A 22,349-nucleotide genomic window follows, 5' to 3' on the forward strand; every position below is an offset into this window, starting at 1 on the left:
TTTTCTGGGGTGTCCTGGGACCTCATGGTTCCATCCCAGTGTTCCATCTCTCTCCTCCTCTTCCTCACTGTTCCATCTCTCTCTTCCTCACTGTTCCATCCCTCTCCTCCTCTTCCTCACTGTTCCATCCCTCTCCTCCTCTTCCTCACTGTTCCATCTCTCTCCTCCTCTTCCTCACTGTTCCATCCCTCTCCTCCTCTTCCTCACTGTTCCATCTCTCTCCTCCTCTTCCTCACTGTTCCATCTCTCTCCTCCTCTTCCTCACTGTTCCATCTCTCTCTTCCTCACTGTTCCATCCCTCTCCTCCTCTTCCTCACTGTTCCATCTCTCTCCTCCTCTTCCTCACTGTTCCATCCCTCTCCTCCTCTTCCTCACTGTTCCATCTCTCTCCTCCTCTTCCTCACTGTTCCATCTCTCTCCTCCTCTTCCTCACTCTTCCATCCCTCTCTTCCTCAGTGATATCTGGGTCTCTCTGACTAGGCAGCGATATCTAGGTCTAGGTTCCATCCCTCTCCTCCTCTTCCTCATCTCATCACCTGTCTGTTGTGTTTGCAGCTGTTCTGGGAGAAGCGGTTGAAAGGCCTGAGGGTGTCAGCTATAACAGAAGAGGTCCTCAGGACCATGGAGCTTCCCAAAGGTTTAACAAGTAGGAGCCCAGCCTCTAGTCTCTCTGTTTACTTCCATTAACCTGATATTATTAATAATAGTTGTACATAACCATATTATCATACAGTTATAATGGTTAGAATTGTATTTCGTCCATTATTAGTTCAATATATTCACAGATCTACTAGGAATAAAATAAACTGGACTGTCAGATAGAGTTCAAGTTTGTTTATTCATCATATATACATGATATACATGTAGAACACAGTCTAATGACCTGCTATACATGGAGAACACAGTCTAATGACCTGCTATACATGGAGAACACAGTCTAATGACCTGCTATACATGGAGAACACAGTCCAGTGACCTGATATACATGAAGAACACAGTCCAGTGACCTGATATACATGGAGAACACAGTCTAATGACCTGATATACATGGAGAACACAGTCCAGTGACCTGATATACATGGAGAACACAGTCTAATGACCTGATATACATGGAGAACACAGTCTAATGACCTGATATACATGGAGAACACAGTCTAATGACCTGCTATACATGTAGAACACAGTCCAATGACCTGATATACATGGAGAACACAGTCTAATGACCTGCTATACATGTAGAACACAGTCCAGTGACCTGATATACATGAAGAACACAGTCCAGTGACCTGATATACATGGAGAACACAGTCCAGTGACCTGATATACATGGAGAACACAGTCTAATGACCTGATATACATGGAGAACACAGTCTAATGACCTGCTATACATGGAGAACACAGTCCAGTGACCTGATATACATGGAGAACACAGTCTAATGACCTGCTATACATGGAGAACACAGTCTAATGACCTGCTATACATGGAGAACACAGTCTAATGACCTGCTATACATGGAGAACACAGTCCAATGACCTGATATACATGGAGAACACAGTCCAGTGACCTGATATACATGTAGAACACAGTCCAATGACCTGATATACATGGAGAACACAGTCTAATGACCTGCTATACATGGAGAACACAGTCTAATGACCTGATATACATGGAGAACACAGTCCAATGACCTGATATACATGGAGAACACAGTCCAATGACCTGATATACATGGAGAACACAGTCCAGTGACCTGATATACATGAAGAACACAGTCCAGTGACCTGATATACATGGAGAACACAGTCCAATGACCTGCTATACATGGAGAACACAGTCCAGTGACCTGATATACATGGAGAACACAGTCTAATGACCTGATATACATGGAGAACACAGTCTAATGACCTGCTATACATGGAGAACACAGTCCAGTGACCTGATATACATGGAGAACACAGTCTAATGACCTGCTATACATGGAGAACACAGTCTAATGACCTGCTATACATGGAGAACACAGTCTAATGACCTGCTATACATGGAGAACACAGTCCAATGACCTGATATACATGGAGAACACAGTCCAGTGACCTGATATACATGTAGAACACAGTCCAATGACCTGATATACATGGAGAACACAGTCCAATGACCTGATATACATGAAGAACACAGTCCAGTGACCTGATATACATGGAGAACACAGTCCAGTGACCTGATATACATGGAGAACACAGTCTAATGACCTGCTATACATGGAGAACACAGTCCAGTGACCTGATATACATGGAGAACACAGTCCAGTGACCTGATATACATGGAGAACACAGTCTAATGACCTGATATACATGAAGAACACAGTCTAATGACCTGATATACATGAAGAACACAGTCCAATGACCTGATATACATGAAGAACACAGTCCAATGACCGGATATACATGATATACATGAAGAACACAGTCTAATGACCTGATATACATGGAGAACACAGTCCAGTGACCTGATATACATGAAGAACACAGTCTAATGACCTGATATACATGAAGAACACAGTCTAATGACCTGATATACATGGAGAACACAGTCTAATGACCTGATATACATGAAGAACACAGTCCAGTGACCTGATATACATGAAGAACACAGTCCAGTGACCTGATATACATGTAGAACACAGTCCAGTGACCTGCTATACATGTAGAACACAGTCCAGTGACCTGATATACATGTAGAACACAGTCCAGTGACCTGATATACATGTAGAACACAGTCCAGTGACCTGATATACATGTAGAACACAGTCCAGTGACCTGATATACATGTAGAACACAGTCCAGTGACCTGATATACATGTAGAACACAGTCCAGTGACCTGATATACATGTAGAACACAGTCCAGTGACCTGCTATACATGTAGAACACAGTCCAGTGACCTGATATACATGGAGAACACAGTCCAGTGACCTGATATACATGGAGAACACAGTCCAGTGACCTGATATACATGGAGAACACAGTCTAATGACCTGCTATACATGGAGAACACAGTCTAATGACCTGCTATACATGGAGAACACAGTCCAGTGACCTGATATACATGGAGAACACAGTCTAATGACCTGATATACATGGAGAACACAGTCCAGTGACCTGATATACATGGAGAACACAGTCTAATGACCTGATATACATGGAGAACACAGTCTAATGACCTGATATACATGGAGAACACAGTCTAATGACCTGATATACATGGAGAACACAGTCCAGTGACCTGATATACATGGAGAACACAGTCTAATGACCTGATATACATGGAGAACACAGTCTAATGACCTGATATACATGGAGAACACAGTCCAGTGACCTGATATACATGGAGAACACAGTCCAGTGACCTGATATACATGAAGAACACAGTCTAATGACCTGATATACATGGAGAACACAGTCCAGTGACCTGATATACATGGAGAACACAGTCTAATGACCTGATATACATGGAGAACACAGTCTAATGACCTGATATACATGGAGAACACAGTCCAGTGACCTGATATACATGAAGAACACAGTCCAGTGACCTGATATACATGGAGAACACAGTCTAATGACCTGATATACATGGAGAACACAGTCCAGTGACCTGATATACATGAAGAACACAGTCCAGTGACCTGATAGACATGAAGAACACAGTCTAATGACCTGATAGACCTGATATACATGAAGAACACAGTCTAATGACCTGATATACATGAAGAACACAGTCCAGTGACCTGATATACATGGAGAACACAGTCCAGTGACCTGATATACATGAAGAACACAGTCCAGTGACCTGATATACATGGAGAACACAGTCCAGTGACCTGATATACATGAAGAACACAGTCTAATGACCTGATATACATGAAGAACACAGTCCAGTGACCTGATATACATGAAGAACACAGTCCAGTGACCTGATATACATGAAGAACACAGTCTAATGACCTGATATACATGGAGAACACAGTCCAGTGACCTGATATACATGGAGAACACAGTCCAGTGACCTGATATACATGAAGAACACAGTCCAGTGACCTGATATACATGGAGAACACAGTCTAATGACCTGATATACATGAAGAACACAGTCCAGTGACCTGATATACATGGAGAACACAGTCCAGTGACCTGATATACATGAAGAACACAGTCTAATGACCTGATATACATGAAGAACACAGTCTAATGACCTGATATACATGGAGAACACAGTCTAATGACCTGATATACATGAAGAACACAGTCCAGTGACCTGATATACATGGAGAACACAGTCTAATGACCTGCTATACATGGAGAACACAGTCCAGTGACCTGATATACATGAAGAACACAGTCTAATGACCTGCTATACATGGAGAACACAGTCTAATGAAATGCTTATTTGCAGGTTCCACTCTCGACAGTCCAATGAAATTCTTACTTACAGGTTGACCTCTCGACAGGTTGACCTCGCGACAGCTTTGTCTCTCGACAGGTTGACCTCTCGACAGGTTGACCCCCTAGACAGCTTTGTCTCTCGACAGGTTGACCCCCTAGACAATACAGCAACTATAGAAGAAAGAGTCATGCAAAAAAATGTAATTAAAAGTCAATGACATAATGAGTAATTTAAGCTAACGGTGAGTTATGTGAGTCTGTCTGTGGAGTTTTGGGGGGTTCTGCCTATTGTTCTGTTTCTGACCGTGTTCCTACGGTCGTGTCGTCCTGTATCAGGCGTGGGTCCGGACACGTCAGACGAGACGCTCCTCTCGGCCATCGCCAGCGCCCTCCACATGAGCTCCTCCCCCATCACGGGCCAGACGACCTCGGCTGCAGAGAAGAACCCGGCTATCTGGCTGAACACGTCGCAGCCCCTCTGTAAGGCCTTCATCGTCACCGACCAGGACATCCGGTAAGAACCTGGCAGGGTGGCTGTGTTTCGGGGTCGTCAGTGAACTGTCTTAATGCTTTTTTTTGTTATGCCTTTATGTGCATAATAACGGTGCACTGTGCACGTCTCTGCTCTGAGCTGCTGCGGTATTGATCTGCTGTGGTATTGATCTGCTGTGGTATTGATCTGCTGTGGTATTGATCTGCAGTGGTATTGATCTGTTGTGGTATTGATCTGCTGTGGTATTGATCTGCAGTGGTATTGATCTGCAGTGGTATTGATCTGCAGTGGTATTGATCTGCTGTGGTATTGATCTGCTGTGGTATTGATCTGCTGTGGTATTGATCTGCTGTGGTATTGATCTGCTGTGGTATTGATCTGCAGTGGTATTGATCTGCTGTGGTATTGATCTGCTGTGGTATTGATCTGCTGTGGTATTGATCTGCTGTGGTATTGATCTGCAGCGGTATTGATCTGTTGTGGTATTGATCTGCTGTGGTATTGATCTGCAGTGGTATTGATCTGTTGTGGTATTGATCTGCTGTGGTATTGATCTGTTGTGGTATTGATCTGCAGTGGTATTGATCTGTTGTGGTATTGATCTGTTGTGGTATTGATCTGCAGTGGTATTGATCTGTTGTGGTATTGATCTGCAGTGGTATTGATCTGCTGTGGTATTGATCTGCAGTGGTATTGATCTGCTGTGGTATTGATCTGCTGTGGTATTGATCTGTTGTGGTATTGATCTGCAGTGGTATTGATCTGCAGCGGTATTGATCTGTTGTGGTATTGATCTGCTGTGAGCTGTGGTATTGATCTGCTGCGGTATTGATCTGCTGTGAGCTGTGGTATTGATCTGCTGCGGTATTGATCTGCTGCGGTATTGATCTGCTGCGGTATTGATCTGCTGTGAGCTGTGGTATTGATCTGCTGCGGTATTGATCTGCTGCGGTATTGATCTGCTGTGGTATTGATCTGCTGCGGTATTGATCTGCTGTAAGCTGTGGTATTGATCTGCTGCGGTATTGATCTGCTGTGAGCTGTGGTATTGATCTGCTGCGGTATTGATCTGCTGTGAGCTGTGGTATTGATCTGCTGTGGTATTGATCTGCTGCGGTATTGATCTGCTGCGGTATTGATCTGCTGCGGTATTGATCTGCTGCGGTATTGATCTGTTGTGGTATTGATCTGCTGTGGTATTGATCTGCAGTGGTATTGATCTGTTGTGGTATTGATCTGCAGTGGTATTGATCTGCTGTGGTATTGATCTGTTGTGGTATTGATCTGCTGTGAGCTGCGGTATTGATCTGCTGCGGTATTGATCTGCTGTGAGCTGTGGTATTGATCTGCTGCGGTATTGATCTGCTGCGGTATTGATCTGCTGTGGTATTGATCTGCTGCGGTATTGATCTGCTGCGGTATTGATCTGCTGTAAGCTGTGGTATTGAGAAAGGAAGGCTCAGAAAATTGTTAAAGACTCCAACCACCCGAGCGACAGACTGTTCTCTCGCCTTCCGCATGGCAAGTGGAAACGCAGCATCCAATTTGACATCAACAGGCTCCTGAACAGCTTCTATCCCCAAGCCATAAGACGGCTAAATACTGGAGTTAACTAAATAGCTAACTACATGGCTACATGGACTATCTAAGTTGACCCTTCTTTTTTTTATTAGTGTTTCATTGTTGTCTCTATGCTCACTGACAGGACCCTACACACTGTCACAGGGCCCTACACACTGTCACAGGGCCCTACACACTGTCACAGGGCCCTACACACTGTCACAGGGCCCTACACACTGTCACAGGACCCTACACACTGTCGCAGGGCCCTACACACTGTCGCAGGGCCCTACACACTGTCACAGGACCCTACACACTGTCACAGGGCCCTACACACTGTCACAGGGCCCTACACACTGTCACAGGGCCCTACACACTGTCACAGGGCCCTACACACTGTCACAGGGCCCTACACACTGTCACAGGGCCCTACACACTGTCACCGGGCCCTACACACTGTCACAGGGCCCTACACACTGTCACAGGGCCCTACATACTGTCACAGGGCCCTACACACTGTCACAGGGCCCTACACACTGTCACAGGACCCTACACACTGTCACAGGGCCCTACACACTGTCACAGGGCCCTACACACTGTCACAGGGCCCTACACACTGTCACAGGGCCCTACACACTGTCACAGGGCCCTACAGACTGTCACAGGGCCCTACATACTGTCACAGGGCCCTACACACTGTCACAGGGCCCTACAGACTGTCACAGGGCCCTACATACTGTCACAGGGCCCTACACACTGTCACAGGGCCCTACACACTGTCACAGGACCCTACACACAGGGCCCACTGTCACAGAACCCTACACACTGTCACAGGGCCCTACACACTGTCACAGAACCCTACACACTGTCACAGGGCCCTACACACTGTCACAGGGCCCTACACACTGTCACAGGACCCTACACACTGTCACAGGACCCTACACACTGTCACAGGACCCTACACACTGTCACAGGACCCTACACACTGTCACAGGGCCCTACACACTGTCACAGAACCCTACACACAGGGCCCTACACACTGTCACAGGACCCTACACACTGTCACAGGACCCTACACACTGTCACAGGACCCTACACACAGGGCCCTACACACTGTCACAGAACCCTACACACTGTCACAGGGCCCTACACACTGTCACAGGGCCCTACACACTGTCACAGGGCCCTACACACTGTCACAGGGCCCTACAGACTGTCACAGGGCCCTACATACTGTCACAGGGCCCTACACACTGTCACAGGGCCCTACACACTGTCACAGGACCCTACACACAGGGCCCACTGTCACAGAACCCTACACACTGTCACAGGGCCCTACACACTGTCACAGAACCCTACACACTGTCACAGGGCCCTACACACTGTCACAGGGCCCTACACACTGTCACAGGACCCTACACACTGTCACAGGACCCTACACACTGTCACAGGACCCTACACACTGTCACAGGACCCTACACACTGTCACAGGGCCCTACACACTGTCACAGAACCCTACACACAGGGCCCTACACACTGTCACAGGACCCTACACACTGTCACAGGACCCTACACACTGTCACAGGACCCTACACACAGGGCCCTACACACTGTCACAGAACCCTACACACTGTCACAGAACCCTACACACTGTCACAGGGCCCTACACACTGTCACAGGGCCCTACACACTGTCACAGGGCCCTACAGACTGTCACAGGGCCCTACATACTGTCACAGGATCCTACACACTGTCACAGAACCCTACACACTGTCACAGAACCCTACACACTGTCACAGGGCCCAACACACTGTCACAGAACCCTACACACTGTCACAGGGCCCTACACACTGTCACAGGGCCCTACACACTGTCACAGGGCCCTACACACTGTCACAGGGCCCTACACACTGTCACAGGGCCCTACACACTGTCACAGGGCCCTACACACTGTCACAGGGCCCTACATACTGTCACAGGGCCCTACACACTGTCACAGGGCCCTACACACTGTCACAGGACCCTACACACTGTCACAGGGCCCTACACACTGTCACAGGGCCCTACACACTGTCACAGGGCCCTACACACTGTCACAGGGCCCTACACACTGTCACAGGGCCCTACAGACTGTCACAGGGCCCTACATACTGTCACAGGGCCCTACACACTGTCACAGGGCCCTACACACTGTCACAGGGCCCTACACACTGTCACAGGGCCCTACAGACTGTCACAGGGCCCTACATACTGTCACAGGGCCCTACACACTGTCACAGGGCCCTACACACTGTCACAGGACCCTACACACAGGGCCCACTGTCACAGAACCCTACACACTGTCACAGGGCCCTACACACTGTCACAGAACCCTACACACTGTCACAGGGCCCTACACACTGTCACAGGGCCCTACACACTGTCACAGGACCCTACACACTGTCACAGGACCCTACACACTGTCACAGGACCCTACACACTGTCACAGGACCCTACACACTGTCACAGGGCCCTACACACTGTCACAGAACCCTACACACAGGGCCCTACACACTGTCACAGGACCCTACACACTGTCACAGGACCCTACACACTGTCACAGGACCCTACACACAGGGCCCTACACACTGTCACAGAACCCTACACACTGTCACAGAACCCTACACACTGTCACAGGGCCCTACACACTGTCACAGGGCCCTACACACTGTCACAGGGCCCTACAGACTGTCACAGGGCCCTACATACTGTCACAGGACCCTACACACTGTCACAGGATCCTACACACTGTCACAGGATCCTACACACTGTCACAGAACCCTACACACTGTCACAGAACCCTACACACTGTCACAGGGCCCTACACACTGTCACAGAACCCTACACACTGTCACAGGGCCCTACACACTGTCACAGGACCCTACACACTGTCACAGGACCCTACACACTGTCACAGGACCCTACACACTGTCACAGGGCCCTACACACTGTCACAGGACCCTACACACTGTCACAGGACCCTACACACTGCCACAGGGCCCTACACACTGTCACAGGGCCCTACACACTGTCACAGGGCCCTACACACTGTCACAGGACCCTACACACTGTCACAGGACCCTACACACTGTCACAGGGCCCTACACACTGTCACAGGACCCTACACACTGTCACAGGGCCCTACACACGGTCACAGGGCCCTACACACTATTCGTCCGTCGGATTGCCAGAGAATGTGTTTCGACTGCTCCCGGAGTCCAGTGGCGGTGAGCTTTACACCACTCCAGCTGACTCTTGGCATTGCGCATGGTGATCTTAGCCTTGTGTGCGGCTGCTCGGCCATGGAAACCCATTTCATGAATCTCCAGACGAACAGTTCTTGTGCTGACGTTGCCTCCAGAGGCTGTTTGGAACTTGTTGGTATCCTGTGATGGTGTCACGTTGAAAGTCACTGACCTCTTCAGTAAGGCCATTCTACTGACAATGTTTGTCTATGGAGATTGCATGGGTGTGTTCTCGATTGTATACCTCTGTCAGCAACGGGAGTGGCTGAAATAGGCTAATCCACTAATTTGAAAGGGGGTCCACATACTTTGGTATATATAGTGTATCTACATATCTACCTCCATCAGTCCAGTATTCCTGTCCCCTTCCCCCTATACATATCTACCTCCATCACTCCAGTATCCCTGTCCCCTTCCCCCTATACATATCTACCTCCATCACTCCAGTATCCCTGTCCCCTTCCCCCTATACATATCTACCTCCATCACTCCAGTATCCCTGTCTCCTTCCCCCTATACATATCTACCTCCATCACTCCAGTATCCCTGTCCCCTTCCCCTATACATATCTACCTCCATCACTCCAGTATCCCTGTCCCCTTCCCCCTATACATATCTACCTCCATCACTCCAGTATCCCTGTCCCCTTCCCCCTATACATATCTACCTCCATCACTCCAGTATCCCTGTCCCCTTCCCCCTATACATATCTACCTCCATCACTCCAGTATCCCTGTCTCCTTCCCCCTATACATATCTACCTCCATCACTCCAGTATCCCTGTCCCCTTCCCCCTATACATATCTACCTCCATCACTCCAGTATCCCTGTCTCCTTCCCCCTATCCATATCTACCTCCATCACTCCAGTATCCCTGTCCCCTTCCCCCTATACATATCTACCTCCATCCCTCCAGTATCCCTGTCTCCTTCCCCCTATACATATCTACCTCCATCACTCCAGTATCCCTGTCTCCTTCCCCCTATACATATCTACCTCCATCACTCCAGTATCCCTGTCCCCTTCCCCCTATACATATCTACCTCCATCACTCCAATATCCCTGTCCCCTTCCCCCTATACATATCTACCTCCATCACTCCAGTATCCCTGTCCCCTTCCCCCTATACATATCTACCTCCATCACTCCAGTATCCCTGTCCCCTTCCCCCTATACATATCTACCTCCATCACTCCAGTATCCCTGTCTCCTTACCCCTATACATATCTACCTCCATCACTCCAGTATCCCTGTCTCCTTCCCCCTATACATATCTACCTCCATCACTCCAGTATCCCTGTCCCCTTCCCCCTATACATATCTACCTCCATCACTCCAGTATCCCTGTCTCCTTCCCCCTATACATATCTACCTCCATCACTCCAGTATCCCTGTCTCCTTCCCCCTATACATATCTACCTCCATCACTCCAGTATCCCTGTCCCCTTCCCCCTATACATATCTACCTCCATCACTCCAGTATCCCTGTCTCCTTCCCCCTATACATATCTACCTCCATCACTCCAGTATCCCTGTCCCCTTCCCCCTATACATATCTACCTCCATCACTCCAGTATCCCTGTCTCCTTCCCCCTATACATATCTACCTCCATCACTCCAGTATCCCTGTCCCCTTCCCCCTATACATATCTACCTCCATCACTCCAGTATCCCTGTCTCCTTCCCCCTATACATATCTACCTCCATCACTCCAGTATCCCTGTCCCCTATACATATCTACCTCCATCACTCCAGTATCCCTGTCTCCTTCCCCCTATACATATCTACCTCCATCACTCCAGTATCCCTGTCTCCTTCCCCCTATACATATCTACCTCCATCAGTCCAGTATCCCTGTCCCCTTCCCCCTATACATATCTACCTCCATCACTCCAGTATCCCTGTCCCCTTCCCCCTATACATATCTACCTCCATCACTCCAGTATCCCTGTCCCCTTCCCCTATACATATCTACCTCCATCCCTCCAGTATCCCTGTCACCTTCCCCCTATACATATCTACCTCCATCACTCCAGTATCCCTGTCCCCATCCCCCTATACATATCTACCTCCATCACTCCAGTATCCCTGTCCCCTTCCCCCTATACATATCTACCTCCATCACTCCAGTATCCCTGTCTCCTTCCCCCTATACATATCTACCTCCATCACTCCAGTATCCCTGTCTCCTTCCCCCTATACATATCTACCTCCATCACTCCAGTATCCCTGTTCCCTTCCCCCTATACATATCTACCTCCATCACTCCAGTATCCCTGTCTCCTTCCCCCTATACATATCTACCTCCATCACTCCAGTATCCCTTTCTCCTTCCCCCTATACATATCTACCTCCATCACTCCAGTATCCCTGTCCCCTTCCCCCTATACATATCTACCTCCATCACTCCAGTATCCCTGTCCCCTTCCCCCTATACATATCTACCTCCATCACTCCAGTATCCCTGTCTCCTTCCCCCTATACATATCTACCTCCATCACTCCAGTATCCCTGTCCCCTTCCCCCTATACATATCTACCTCCATCAGTCCAGTATCCCTGGCCCCTTCCCCCTATACATATCTACCTCCATCACTCCAGTATCCCTGTCTCCTTCCCCCTATACATATCTACCTCCATCACTCCAGTATCCCTGTCTCCTTCCCCCTATACATATCTACCTCCATCACTCCAGTATCCCTGTCCCCTTCCCCCTATACATATCTACCTCCATCAGTCCAGTATCCCTGTCCCCTTCCCCCTATGCATATCTACCTCCATCACTCCAGTATCCCTGTCTCCTTCCCCCTATACATATCTACCTCCATCACTCCAGTATCCCTGTCTCCTTCCCCCTATACATATCTACCTCCATCACTCCAGTATCCCTGTCCCCTTCCCCCTATACATATCTACCTCCATCAGTCCAGTATCCCTGTCCCCTTCCCCCTTTACATATCTACCTCCATCACTCCAGTATCCCTGTCCCCTTCCCCCTATACATATCTACCTCCATCACTCCAGTATCCCTGTCTCCTTCCCCCTATACATATCTACCTCCATCACTCCAGTATCCCTGTCTCCTTCCCCCTATACATATCTACCTCCATCACTCCAGTATCCCTGTCTCCTTCCCCCTATACATATCTACCTCCATCACTCCAGTATCCCTGTCCCCTTCCCCCTATACATATCTACCTCCATCACTCCAGTATCCCTGTCCCCTTCCCCCTATACATATCTACCTCCATCAGTCCAGTATCCCTGTCCCCTTCCCCCTATACATATCTACCTCCATCACTCCAGTATCCCTGTCCCCTTCCCCCTATACATATCTACCTCCATCACTCCAGTATCTCTGTCCCCTTCCCCCTATACATATCTACCTCCATCACTCCAGTATCCCTGTCTCCTTCCCCCTATACATATCTACCTCCATCACTCCAGTATCCCTGTCCCCTTCCCCCTATACATATCTACCTCCATCACTCCAGTATCCCTGTCCCCTTCCCCCTATACATATCTACCTCCATCACTCCAGTATCCCTGTCTCCTTCCCCCTATACATATCTACCTCCATCACTCCAGTATCCCTGTCTCCTTCCCCCTATACATATCTACCTCCATCACTCCAGTATCCCTGTCTCCTTCCCCCTATACATATCTACCTCCATCACTCCAGTATCCCTGTCCCCTTCCCCCTATACATATCTACCTCCATCACTCCAGTATCCCTGTCTCCTTCCCCCTATACATATCTACCTCCATCACTCCAGTATCCCTGTCCCCTATACATATCTACCTCCATCACTCCAGTATCCCTGTCTCCTTCCCCCTATACATATCTACCTCCATCACTCCAGTATCCCTGTCTCCTTCCCCCTATACATATCTACCTCCATCAGTCCAGTATCCCTGTCCCCTTCCCCCTATACATATCTACCTCCATCACTCCAGTATCCCTGTCCCCTTCCCCCTATACATATCTACCTCCATCACTCCAGTATCCCTGTCCCCTTCCCCTATACATATCTACCTCCATCCCTCCAGTATCCCTGTCACCTTCCCCCTATACATATCTACCTCCATCACTCCAGTATCCCTGTCCCCATCCCCCTATACATATCTACCTCCATCACTCCAGTATCCCTGTCCCCTTCCCCCTATACATATCTACCTCCATCACTCCAGTATCCCTGTCTCCTTCCCCCTATACATATCTACCTCCATCACTCCAGTATCCCTGTCTCCTTCCCCCTATACATATCTACCTCCATCACTCCAGTATCCCTGTTCCCTTCCCCCTATACATATCTACCTCCATCACTCCAGTATCCCTGTCTCCTTCCCCCTATACATATCTACCTCCATCACTCCAGTATCCCTTTCTCCTTCCCCCTATACATATCTACCTCCATCACTCCAGTATCCCTGTCCCCTTCCCCCTATACATATCTACCTCCATCACTCCAGTATCCCTGTCCCCTTCCCCCTATACATATCTACCTCCATCACTCCAGTATCCCTGTCTCCTTCCCCCTATACATATCTACCTCCATCACTCCAGTATCCCTGTCCCCTTCCCCCTATACATATCTACCTCCATCAGTCCAGTATCCCTGGCCCCTTCCCCCTATACATATCTACCTCCATCACTCCAGTATCCCTGTCTCCTTCCCCCTATACATATCTACCTCCATCACTCCAGTATCCCTGTCTCCTTCCCCCTATACATATCTACCTCCATCACTCCAGTATCCCTGTCCCCTTCCCCCTATACATATCTACCTCCATCAGTCCAGTATCCCTGTCCCCTTCCCCCTATGCATATCTACCTCCATCACTCCAGTATCCCTGTCTCCTTCCCCCTATACATATCTACCTCCATCACTCCAGTATCCCTGTCTCCTTCCCCCTATACATATCTACCTCCATCACTCCAGTATCCCTGTCCCCTTCCCCCTATACATATCTACCTCCATCAGTCCAGTATCCCTGTCCCCTTCCCCCTTTACATATCTACCTCCATCACTCCAGTATCCCTGTCCCCTTCCCCCTATACATATCTACCTCCATCACTCCAGTATCCCTGTCTCCTTCCCCCTATACATATCTACCTCCATCACTCCAGTATCCCTGTCTCCTTCCCCCTATACATATCTACCTCCATCACTCCAGTATCCCTGTCTCCTTCCCCCTATACATATCTACCTCCATCACTCCAGTATCCCTGTCCCCTTCCCCCTATACATATCTACCTCCATCACTCCAGTATCCCTGTCCCCTTCCCCCTATACATATCTACCTCCATCAGTCCAGTATTCCTGTCCCCTTCCCCCTATACATATCTACCTCCATCACTCCAGTATCCCTGTCCCCTTCCCCCTATACATATCTACCTCCATCACTCCAGTATCCCTGTCCCCTTCCCCCTATACATATCTACCTCCATCACTCCAGTATCCCTGTCTCCTTCCCCCTATACATATCTACCTCCATCACTCCAGTATCCCTGTCCCCTTCCCCTATACATATCTACCTCCATCACTCCAGTATCCCTGTCCCCTTCCCCCTATACATATCTACCTCCATCACTCCAGTATCCCTGTCCCCTTCCCCCTATACATATCTACCTCCATCACTCCAGTATCCCTGTCCCCTTCCCCCTATACATATCTACCTCCATCACTCCAGTATCCCTGTCTCCTTCCCCCTATACATATCTACCTCCATCACTCCAGTATCCCTGTCCCCTTCCCCCTATACATATCTACCTCCATCACTCCAGTATCCCTGTCTCCTTCCCCCTATCCATATCTACCTCCATCACTCCAGTATCCCTGTCCCCTTCCCCCTATACATATCTACCTCCATCCCTCCAGTATCCCTGTCTCCTTCCCCCTATACATATCTACCTCCATCACTCCAGTATCCCTGTCTCCTTCCCCCTATACATATCTACCTCCATCACTCCAGTATCCCTGTCCCCTTCCCCCTATACATATCTACCTCCATCACTCCAATATCCCTGTCCCCTTCCCCCTATACATATCTACCTCCATCACTCCAGTATCCCTGTCCCCTTCCCCCTATACATATCTACCTCCATCACTCCAGTATCCCTGTCCCCTTCCCCCTATACATATCTACCTCCATCACTCCAGTATCCCTGTCTCCTTACCCCTATACATATCTACCTCCATCACTCCAGTATCCCTGTCTCCTTCCCCCTATACATATCTACCTCCATCACTCCAGTATCCCTGTCCCCTTCCCCCTATACATATCTACCTCCATCACTCCAGTATCCCTGTCTCCTTCCCCCTATACATATCTACCTCCATCACTCCAGTATCCCTGTCCCCTTCCCCCTATACATATCTACCTCCATCACTCCAGTATCCCTGTCTCCTTCCCCCTATACATATCTACCTCCATCACTCCAGTATCCCTGTCCCCTTCCCCCTATACATATCTACCTCCATCACTCCAGTATCCCTGTCTCCTTCCCCCTATACATATCTACCTCCATCACTCCAGTATCCCTGTCCCCTTCCCCCTATACATATCTACCTCCATCACTCCAGTATCCCTGTCTCCTTCCCCCTATACATATCTACCTCCATCACTCCAGTATCCCTGTCCCCTATACATATCTACCTCCATCACTCCAGTATCCCTGTCTCCTTCCCCCTATACATATCTACCTCCATCACTCCAGTATCCCTGTCTCCTTCCCCCTATACATATCTACCTCCATCAGTCCAGTATCCCTGTCCCCTTCCCCCTATACATATCTACCTCCATCACTCCAGTATCCCTGTCCCCTTCCCCCTATACATATCTACCTCCATCACTCCAGTATCCCTGTCCCCTTCCCCTATACATATCTACCTCCATCCCTCCAGTATCCCTGTCACCTTCCCCCTATACATATCTACCTCCATCACTCCAGTATCCCTGTCCCCATCCCCCTATACATATCTACCTCCATCACTCCAGTATCCCTGTCCCCTTCCCCCTATACATATCTACCTCCATCACTCCAGTATCCCTGTCTCCTTCCCCCTATACATATCTACCTCCATCACTCCAGTATCCCTGTCTCCTTCCCCCTATACATATCTACCTCCATCACTCCAGTATCCCTGTTCCCTTCCCCCTATACATATCTACCTCCATCACTCCAGTATCCCTGTCTCCTTCCCCCTATACATATCTACCTCCATCACTCCAGTATCCCTTTCTCCTTCCCCCTATACATATCTACCTCCATCACTCCAGTATCCCTGTCCCCTTCCCCCTATACATATCTACCTCCATCACTCCAGTATCCCTGTCCCCTTCCCCCTATACATATCTACCTCCATCACTCCAGTATCCCTGTCTCCTTCCCCCTATACATATCTACCTCCATCACTCCAGTATCCCTGTCCCCTTCCCCCTATACATATCTACCTCCATCAGTCCAGTATCCCTGGCCCCTTCCCCCTATACATATCTACCTCCATCACTCCAGTATCCCTGTCTCCTTCCCCCTATACATATCTACCTCCATCACTCCAGTATCCCTGTCTCCTTCCCCCTATACATATCTACCTCCATCACTCCAGTATCCCTGTCCCCTTCCCCCTATACATATCTACCTCCATCAGTCCAGTATCCCTGTCCCCTTCCCCCTATGCATATCTACCTCCATCACTCCAGTATCCCTGTCTCCTTCCCCCTATACATATCTACCTCCATCACTCCAGTATCCCTGTCTCCTTCCCCCTATACATATCTACCTCCATCACTCCAGTATCCCTGTCCCCTTCCCCCTATACATATCTACCTCCATCAGTCCAGTATCCCTGTCCCCTTCCCCCTTTACATATCTACCTCCATCACTCCAGTATCCCTGTCCCCTTCCCCCTATACATATCTACCTCCATCACTCCAGTATCCCTGTCTCCTTCCCCCTATACATATCTACCTCCATCACTCCAGTATCCCTGTCTCCTTCCCCCTATACATATCTACCTCCATCACTCCAGTATCCCTGTCTCCTTCCCCCTATACATATCTACCTCCATCACTCCAGTATCCCTGTCCCCTTCCCCCTATACATATCTACCTCCATCACTCCAGTATCCCTGTCCCCTTCCCCCTATACATATCTACCTCCATCAGTCCAGTATCCCTGTCCCCTTCCCCCTATACATATCTACCTCCATCACTCCAGTATCCCTGTCCCCTTCCCCCTATACATATCTACCTCCATCACTCCAGTATCTCTGTCCCCTTCCCCCTATACATATCTACCTCCATCACTCCAGTATCCCTGTCTCCTTCCCCCTATACATATCTACCTCCATCACTCCAGTATCCCTGTCCCCTTCCCCCTATACATATCTACCTCCATCACTCCAGTATCCCTGTCCCCTTCCCCCTATACATATCTACCTCCATCACTCCAGTATCCCTGTCTCCTTCCCCCTATACATATCTACCTCCATCACTCCAGTATCCCTGTCTCCTTCCCCCTATACATATCTACCTCCATCACTCCAGTATCCCTGTCTCCTTCCCCCTATACATATCTACCTCCATCACTCCAGTATCCCTGTCCCCTTCCCCCTATACATATCTACCTCCATCACTCCAGTATCCCTGTCTCCTTCCCCCTATACATATCTACCTCCATCACTCCAGTATCCCTGTCCCCTATACATATCTACCTCCATCACTCCAGTATCCCTGTCTCCTTCCCCCTATACATATCTACCTCCATCACTCCAGTATCCCTGTCTCCTTCCCCCTATACATATCTACCTCCATCAGTCCAGTATCCCTGTCCCCTTCCCCCTATACATATCTACCTCCATCACTCCAGTATCCCTGTCCCCTTCCCCCTATACATATCTACCTCCATCACTCCAGTATCCCTGTCCCCTTCCCCTATACATATCTACCTCCATCCCTCCAGTATCCCTGTCACCTTCCCCCTATACATATCTACCTCCATCACTCCAGTATCCCTGTCCCCATCCCCTATACATATCTACCTCCATCACTCCAGTATCCCTGTCCCCTTCCCCCTATACATATCTACCTCCATCACTCCAGTATCCCTGTCTCCTTCCCCCTATACATATCTACCTCCATCACTCCAGTATCCCTGTCTCCTTCCCCCTATACATATCTACCTCCATCACTCCAGTATCCCTGTCCCCTTCCCCCTATACATATCTACCTCCATCAGTCCAGTATCCCTGTCCCCTTCCCCCTATACATATCTACCTCCATCACTCCAGTATCCCTGTCCCCTTCCCCCTATACATATCTACCTCCATCACTCCAGTATCTCTGTCCCCTTCCCCCTATACATATCTACCTCCATCACTCCAGTATCCCTGTCTCCTTCCCCCTATACATATCTACCTCCATCACTCCAGTATCCCTGTCCCCTTCCCCCTATACATATCTACCTCCATCACTCCAGTATCCCTGTCCCCTTCCCCCTATACATATCTACCTCCATCACTCCAGTATCCCTGTCTCCTTCCCCCTATACATATCTACCTCCATCACTCCAGTATCCCTGTCTCCTTCCCCCTATACATATCTACCTCCATCACTCCAGTATCCCTGTCTCCTTCCCCCTATACATATCTACCTCCATCACTCCAGTATCCCTGTCCCCTTCCCCCTATACATATCTACCTCCATCACTCCAGTATCCCTGACCCCTTCCCCCTATACATATCTACCTCCATCACTCCAGTATCCCTGTCCCCTTCCCCCTATACATATCTACCTCCACCACTCCAGTATCCCTGTCTCCTTCCCCCTATACATATCTACCTCCATCACTCCAGTATCCCTGTCCCCTTCCCCCTATACATATCTACCTCCATCACTCCAGTATCCCTGTCCCCTTCCCCCTATACATATCTACCTCCATCACTCCAGTATCCCTGGCCCCTTCCCCCTATACATATCTACCTCCATCACTCCAGTATCCCTGTCCCCTTCCCCCTATACATATCTACCTCCATCACTCCAGTATCCCTGTCCCCCTATACATATCTACCTCCATCACTCCAGTATCCCTGTCCCCTTCCCCCTATACATATCTACCTCCATCACTCCAGTATCCCTGTCTCCTTCCCCCTATACATATCTACCTCCATCACTCCAGTATCCCTGTCCCCTGTCCCCTATACATATCTACCTCCATCACTCCAGTATCCCTGTCCCCTTCCCCCTATACATATCTACCTCCATCCCTCCAGTATCCCTGTCCCCTTCCCCCTATACATATCTACCTCCATCACTCCAGTATCCCTGTCCCCTTCCCCCTATACATATCTACCTCCATCACTCCAGTATCCCTGTCCCCTATACATATCTACCTCCATCACTCCAGTATCCCTGTCTCCTTCCCCCTATACATATCTACCTCCATCACTCCAGTATCCCTGTCTCCTTCCCCCTATACATATCTACCTCCATCACTCCAGTATCCCTGTCTCCTTCCCCCTATACATATCTACCTCCATCACTCCAGTATCCCTGTCCCCTTCCCCCTATACATATCTACCTCCATCACTCCAGTATCCCTGTCCCCTTCCCCCTATACATATCTACCTCCATCACTCCAGTATCTCTGTCCCCCTTCCCCCTATACATATCTACCTCCATCACTCCAGTATCCCTGTCCCCTTCCCCTATACATATCTACCTCCATCACTCCAGTATCCCTGTCCCCTTCCCCCTATACATATCTACCTCCATCACTCCAGTATCCCTGTCCCCTTCCCCCTATACATATCTACCTCCATCACTCCAGTATCCCTGTCTCCTTCCCCCTATACATATCTACCTCCATCACTCCAGTATCCCTGTCCCCTTCCCCCTATACATATCTACCTCCATCACTCCAGTATCCCTGTCCCCTTTCCCCTATACATATCTACCTCCATCACTCCAGTATCCCTGTCCCCTGTCCCCTATACATATCTACCTCCATCACTCCAGTATCCCTGTCCCCTTCCCCTTATACATATCTACCTCCATCACTCCAGTATCCCTGTCTCCTTCCCCCTATACATATCTACCTCCATCACTCCAGTATCTCTGTCCCCTTCCCCCTATACATATCTACCTCCATCCCTCCAGTATCTCTGTCCCCTATACATATCTACCTCCATCACTCCAGTATCCCTGTCTCCTTCCCCCTATACATATCTACCTCCATCACTCCAGTATCCCTGTCCCCTATACATATCTACCTCCATCACTCCAGTATCCCTGTCCCCTGTCCCCTATACATATCTACCTCCATCACTCCAGTATCCCTGTCCCCTTCCCCCTATACATATCTACCTCCATCACTCCAGTATCCCTGTCCCCTTCCCCCTATACATATCTACCTCCTTCCCTCCAGTATCCCTGTCCCCTTCCCCCTATACATATCTACCTCATCACTCCAGTATCCCTGTCTCCTTCCCCCTATACATATCTACCTCCATCACTCCAGTATCCCTGTCTCCTTCCCCCTATACATATCTACCTCCATCACTCCAGTATCCCTGTCTCCTTCCCCCTATACATATCTACCTCCATCACTCCAGTATCCCTGTCCCCTGTCCCCTATACATATCTACCTCCATCACTCCAGTATCCCTGTCCCCTTCCCCCTATACATATCTACCTCCATCCCTCCAGTATCCCTGTCCCCTTCCCCCTATACATATCTACCTCCATCACTCCAGTATCCCTGTCCCCTTCCCCCTATACATATCTACCTCCATCACTCCAGTATCCCTGTCCCCTTCCCCCTATATATATCTACCTCCATCCCTCCAGTATCCCTGTCCCCTTCCCCCTATACATATCTACCTCCATCACTCCAGTATCCCTGTCCCCTTCCCCCTATACATATCTACCTCCATCACTCCAGTATCCCTGTCCCCTTCCCCCTATACATATCTACCTCCATCACTCCAGTATCCCTGTCCCCTTCCCCCTATACATATCTACCTCCATCACTCCAGTATCCCTGTCCCCTTCCCCCTATACATATCTACCTCCATCACTCCAGTATCCCTGTCTCCTTCCCCCTATACATATCTACCTCCATCACTCCAGTATCCCTGTCTCCTTCCCCCTATACATATCTACCTCCATCACTCCAGTATCCCTGTCCCCTTCCCCTATACATATCTACCTCTATCACTCCAGTATCCCTGTCCCCTATACATATCTACCTCCATCACTCCAGTATCCCTGTCTCCTTCCCCCTATACATATCTACCTCCATCACTCCAGTATCCCTGTCTCCTTCCCCCTATACATATCTACCTCCATCACTCCAGTATCCCTGTCTCCTTCCCCCTATACATATCTACCTCCATCACTCCAGTATCCCTGTCTCCTTCCCCCTATACATATCTACCTCCATCACTCCAGTATCCCTGTCTCCTTCCCCCTATACATATCTACCTCCATCACTCCAGTATCCCTGTCCCCTATACATATCTACCTCCATCACTCCAGTATCCCTGTCCCCTTCCCCCTATACATATCT

At 49.2% G+C, this 22,349-nt stretch overlaps 1 protein-coding gene across 1 annotated transcript in view; it reads left to right on the forward strand.

The window, feature by feature from the left end:
* Positions 1-22,349, forward strand: part of LOC106568552 (methyl-CpG-binding domain protein 2) — a 120,356-nt gene that overhangs the window by 67,409 nt on the left and 30,598 nt on the right. Inside the window, exons 4-5 of the mRNA XM_045692658.2 lie at positions 556-646; positions 4,776-4,953. Coding sequence (XP_045548614.1) covers positions 556-646; positions 4,776-4,953 — 269 coding nt within the window. The remainder of the gene's footprint in view (positions 1-555; positions 647-4,775; positions 4,954-22,349) is intronic.

The sequence above is a fragment of the Salmo salar genome, chromosome 13, assembly GCF_965601325.2.
Source record: "Salmo salar chromosome 13, fSalSal1, whole genome shotgun sequence".
Lineage (NCBI taxonomy): Eukaryota > Metazoa > Chordata > Actinopteri > Salmoniformes > Salmonidae > Salmo > Salmo salar.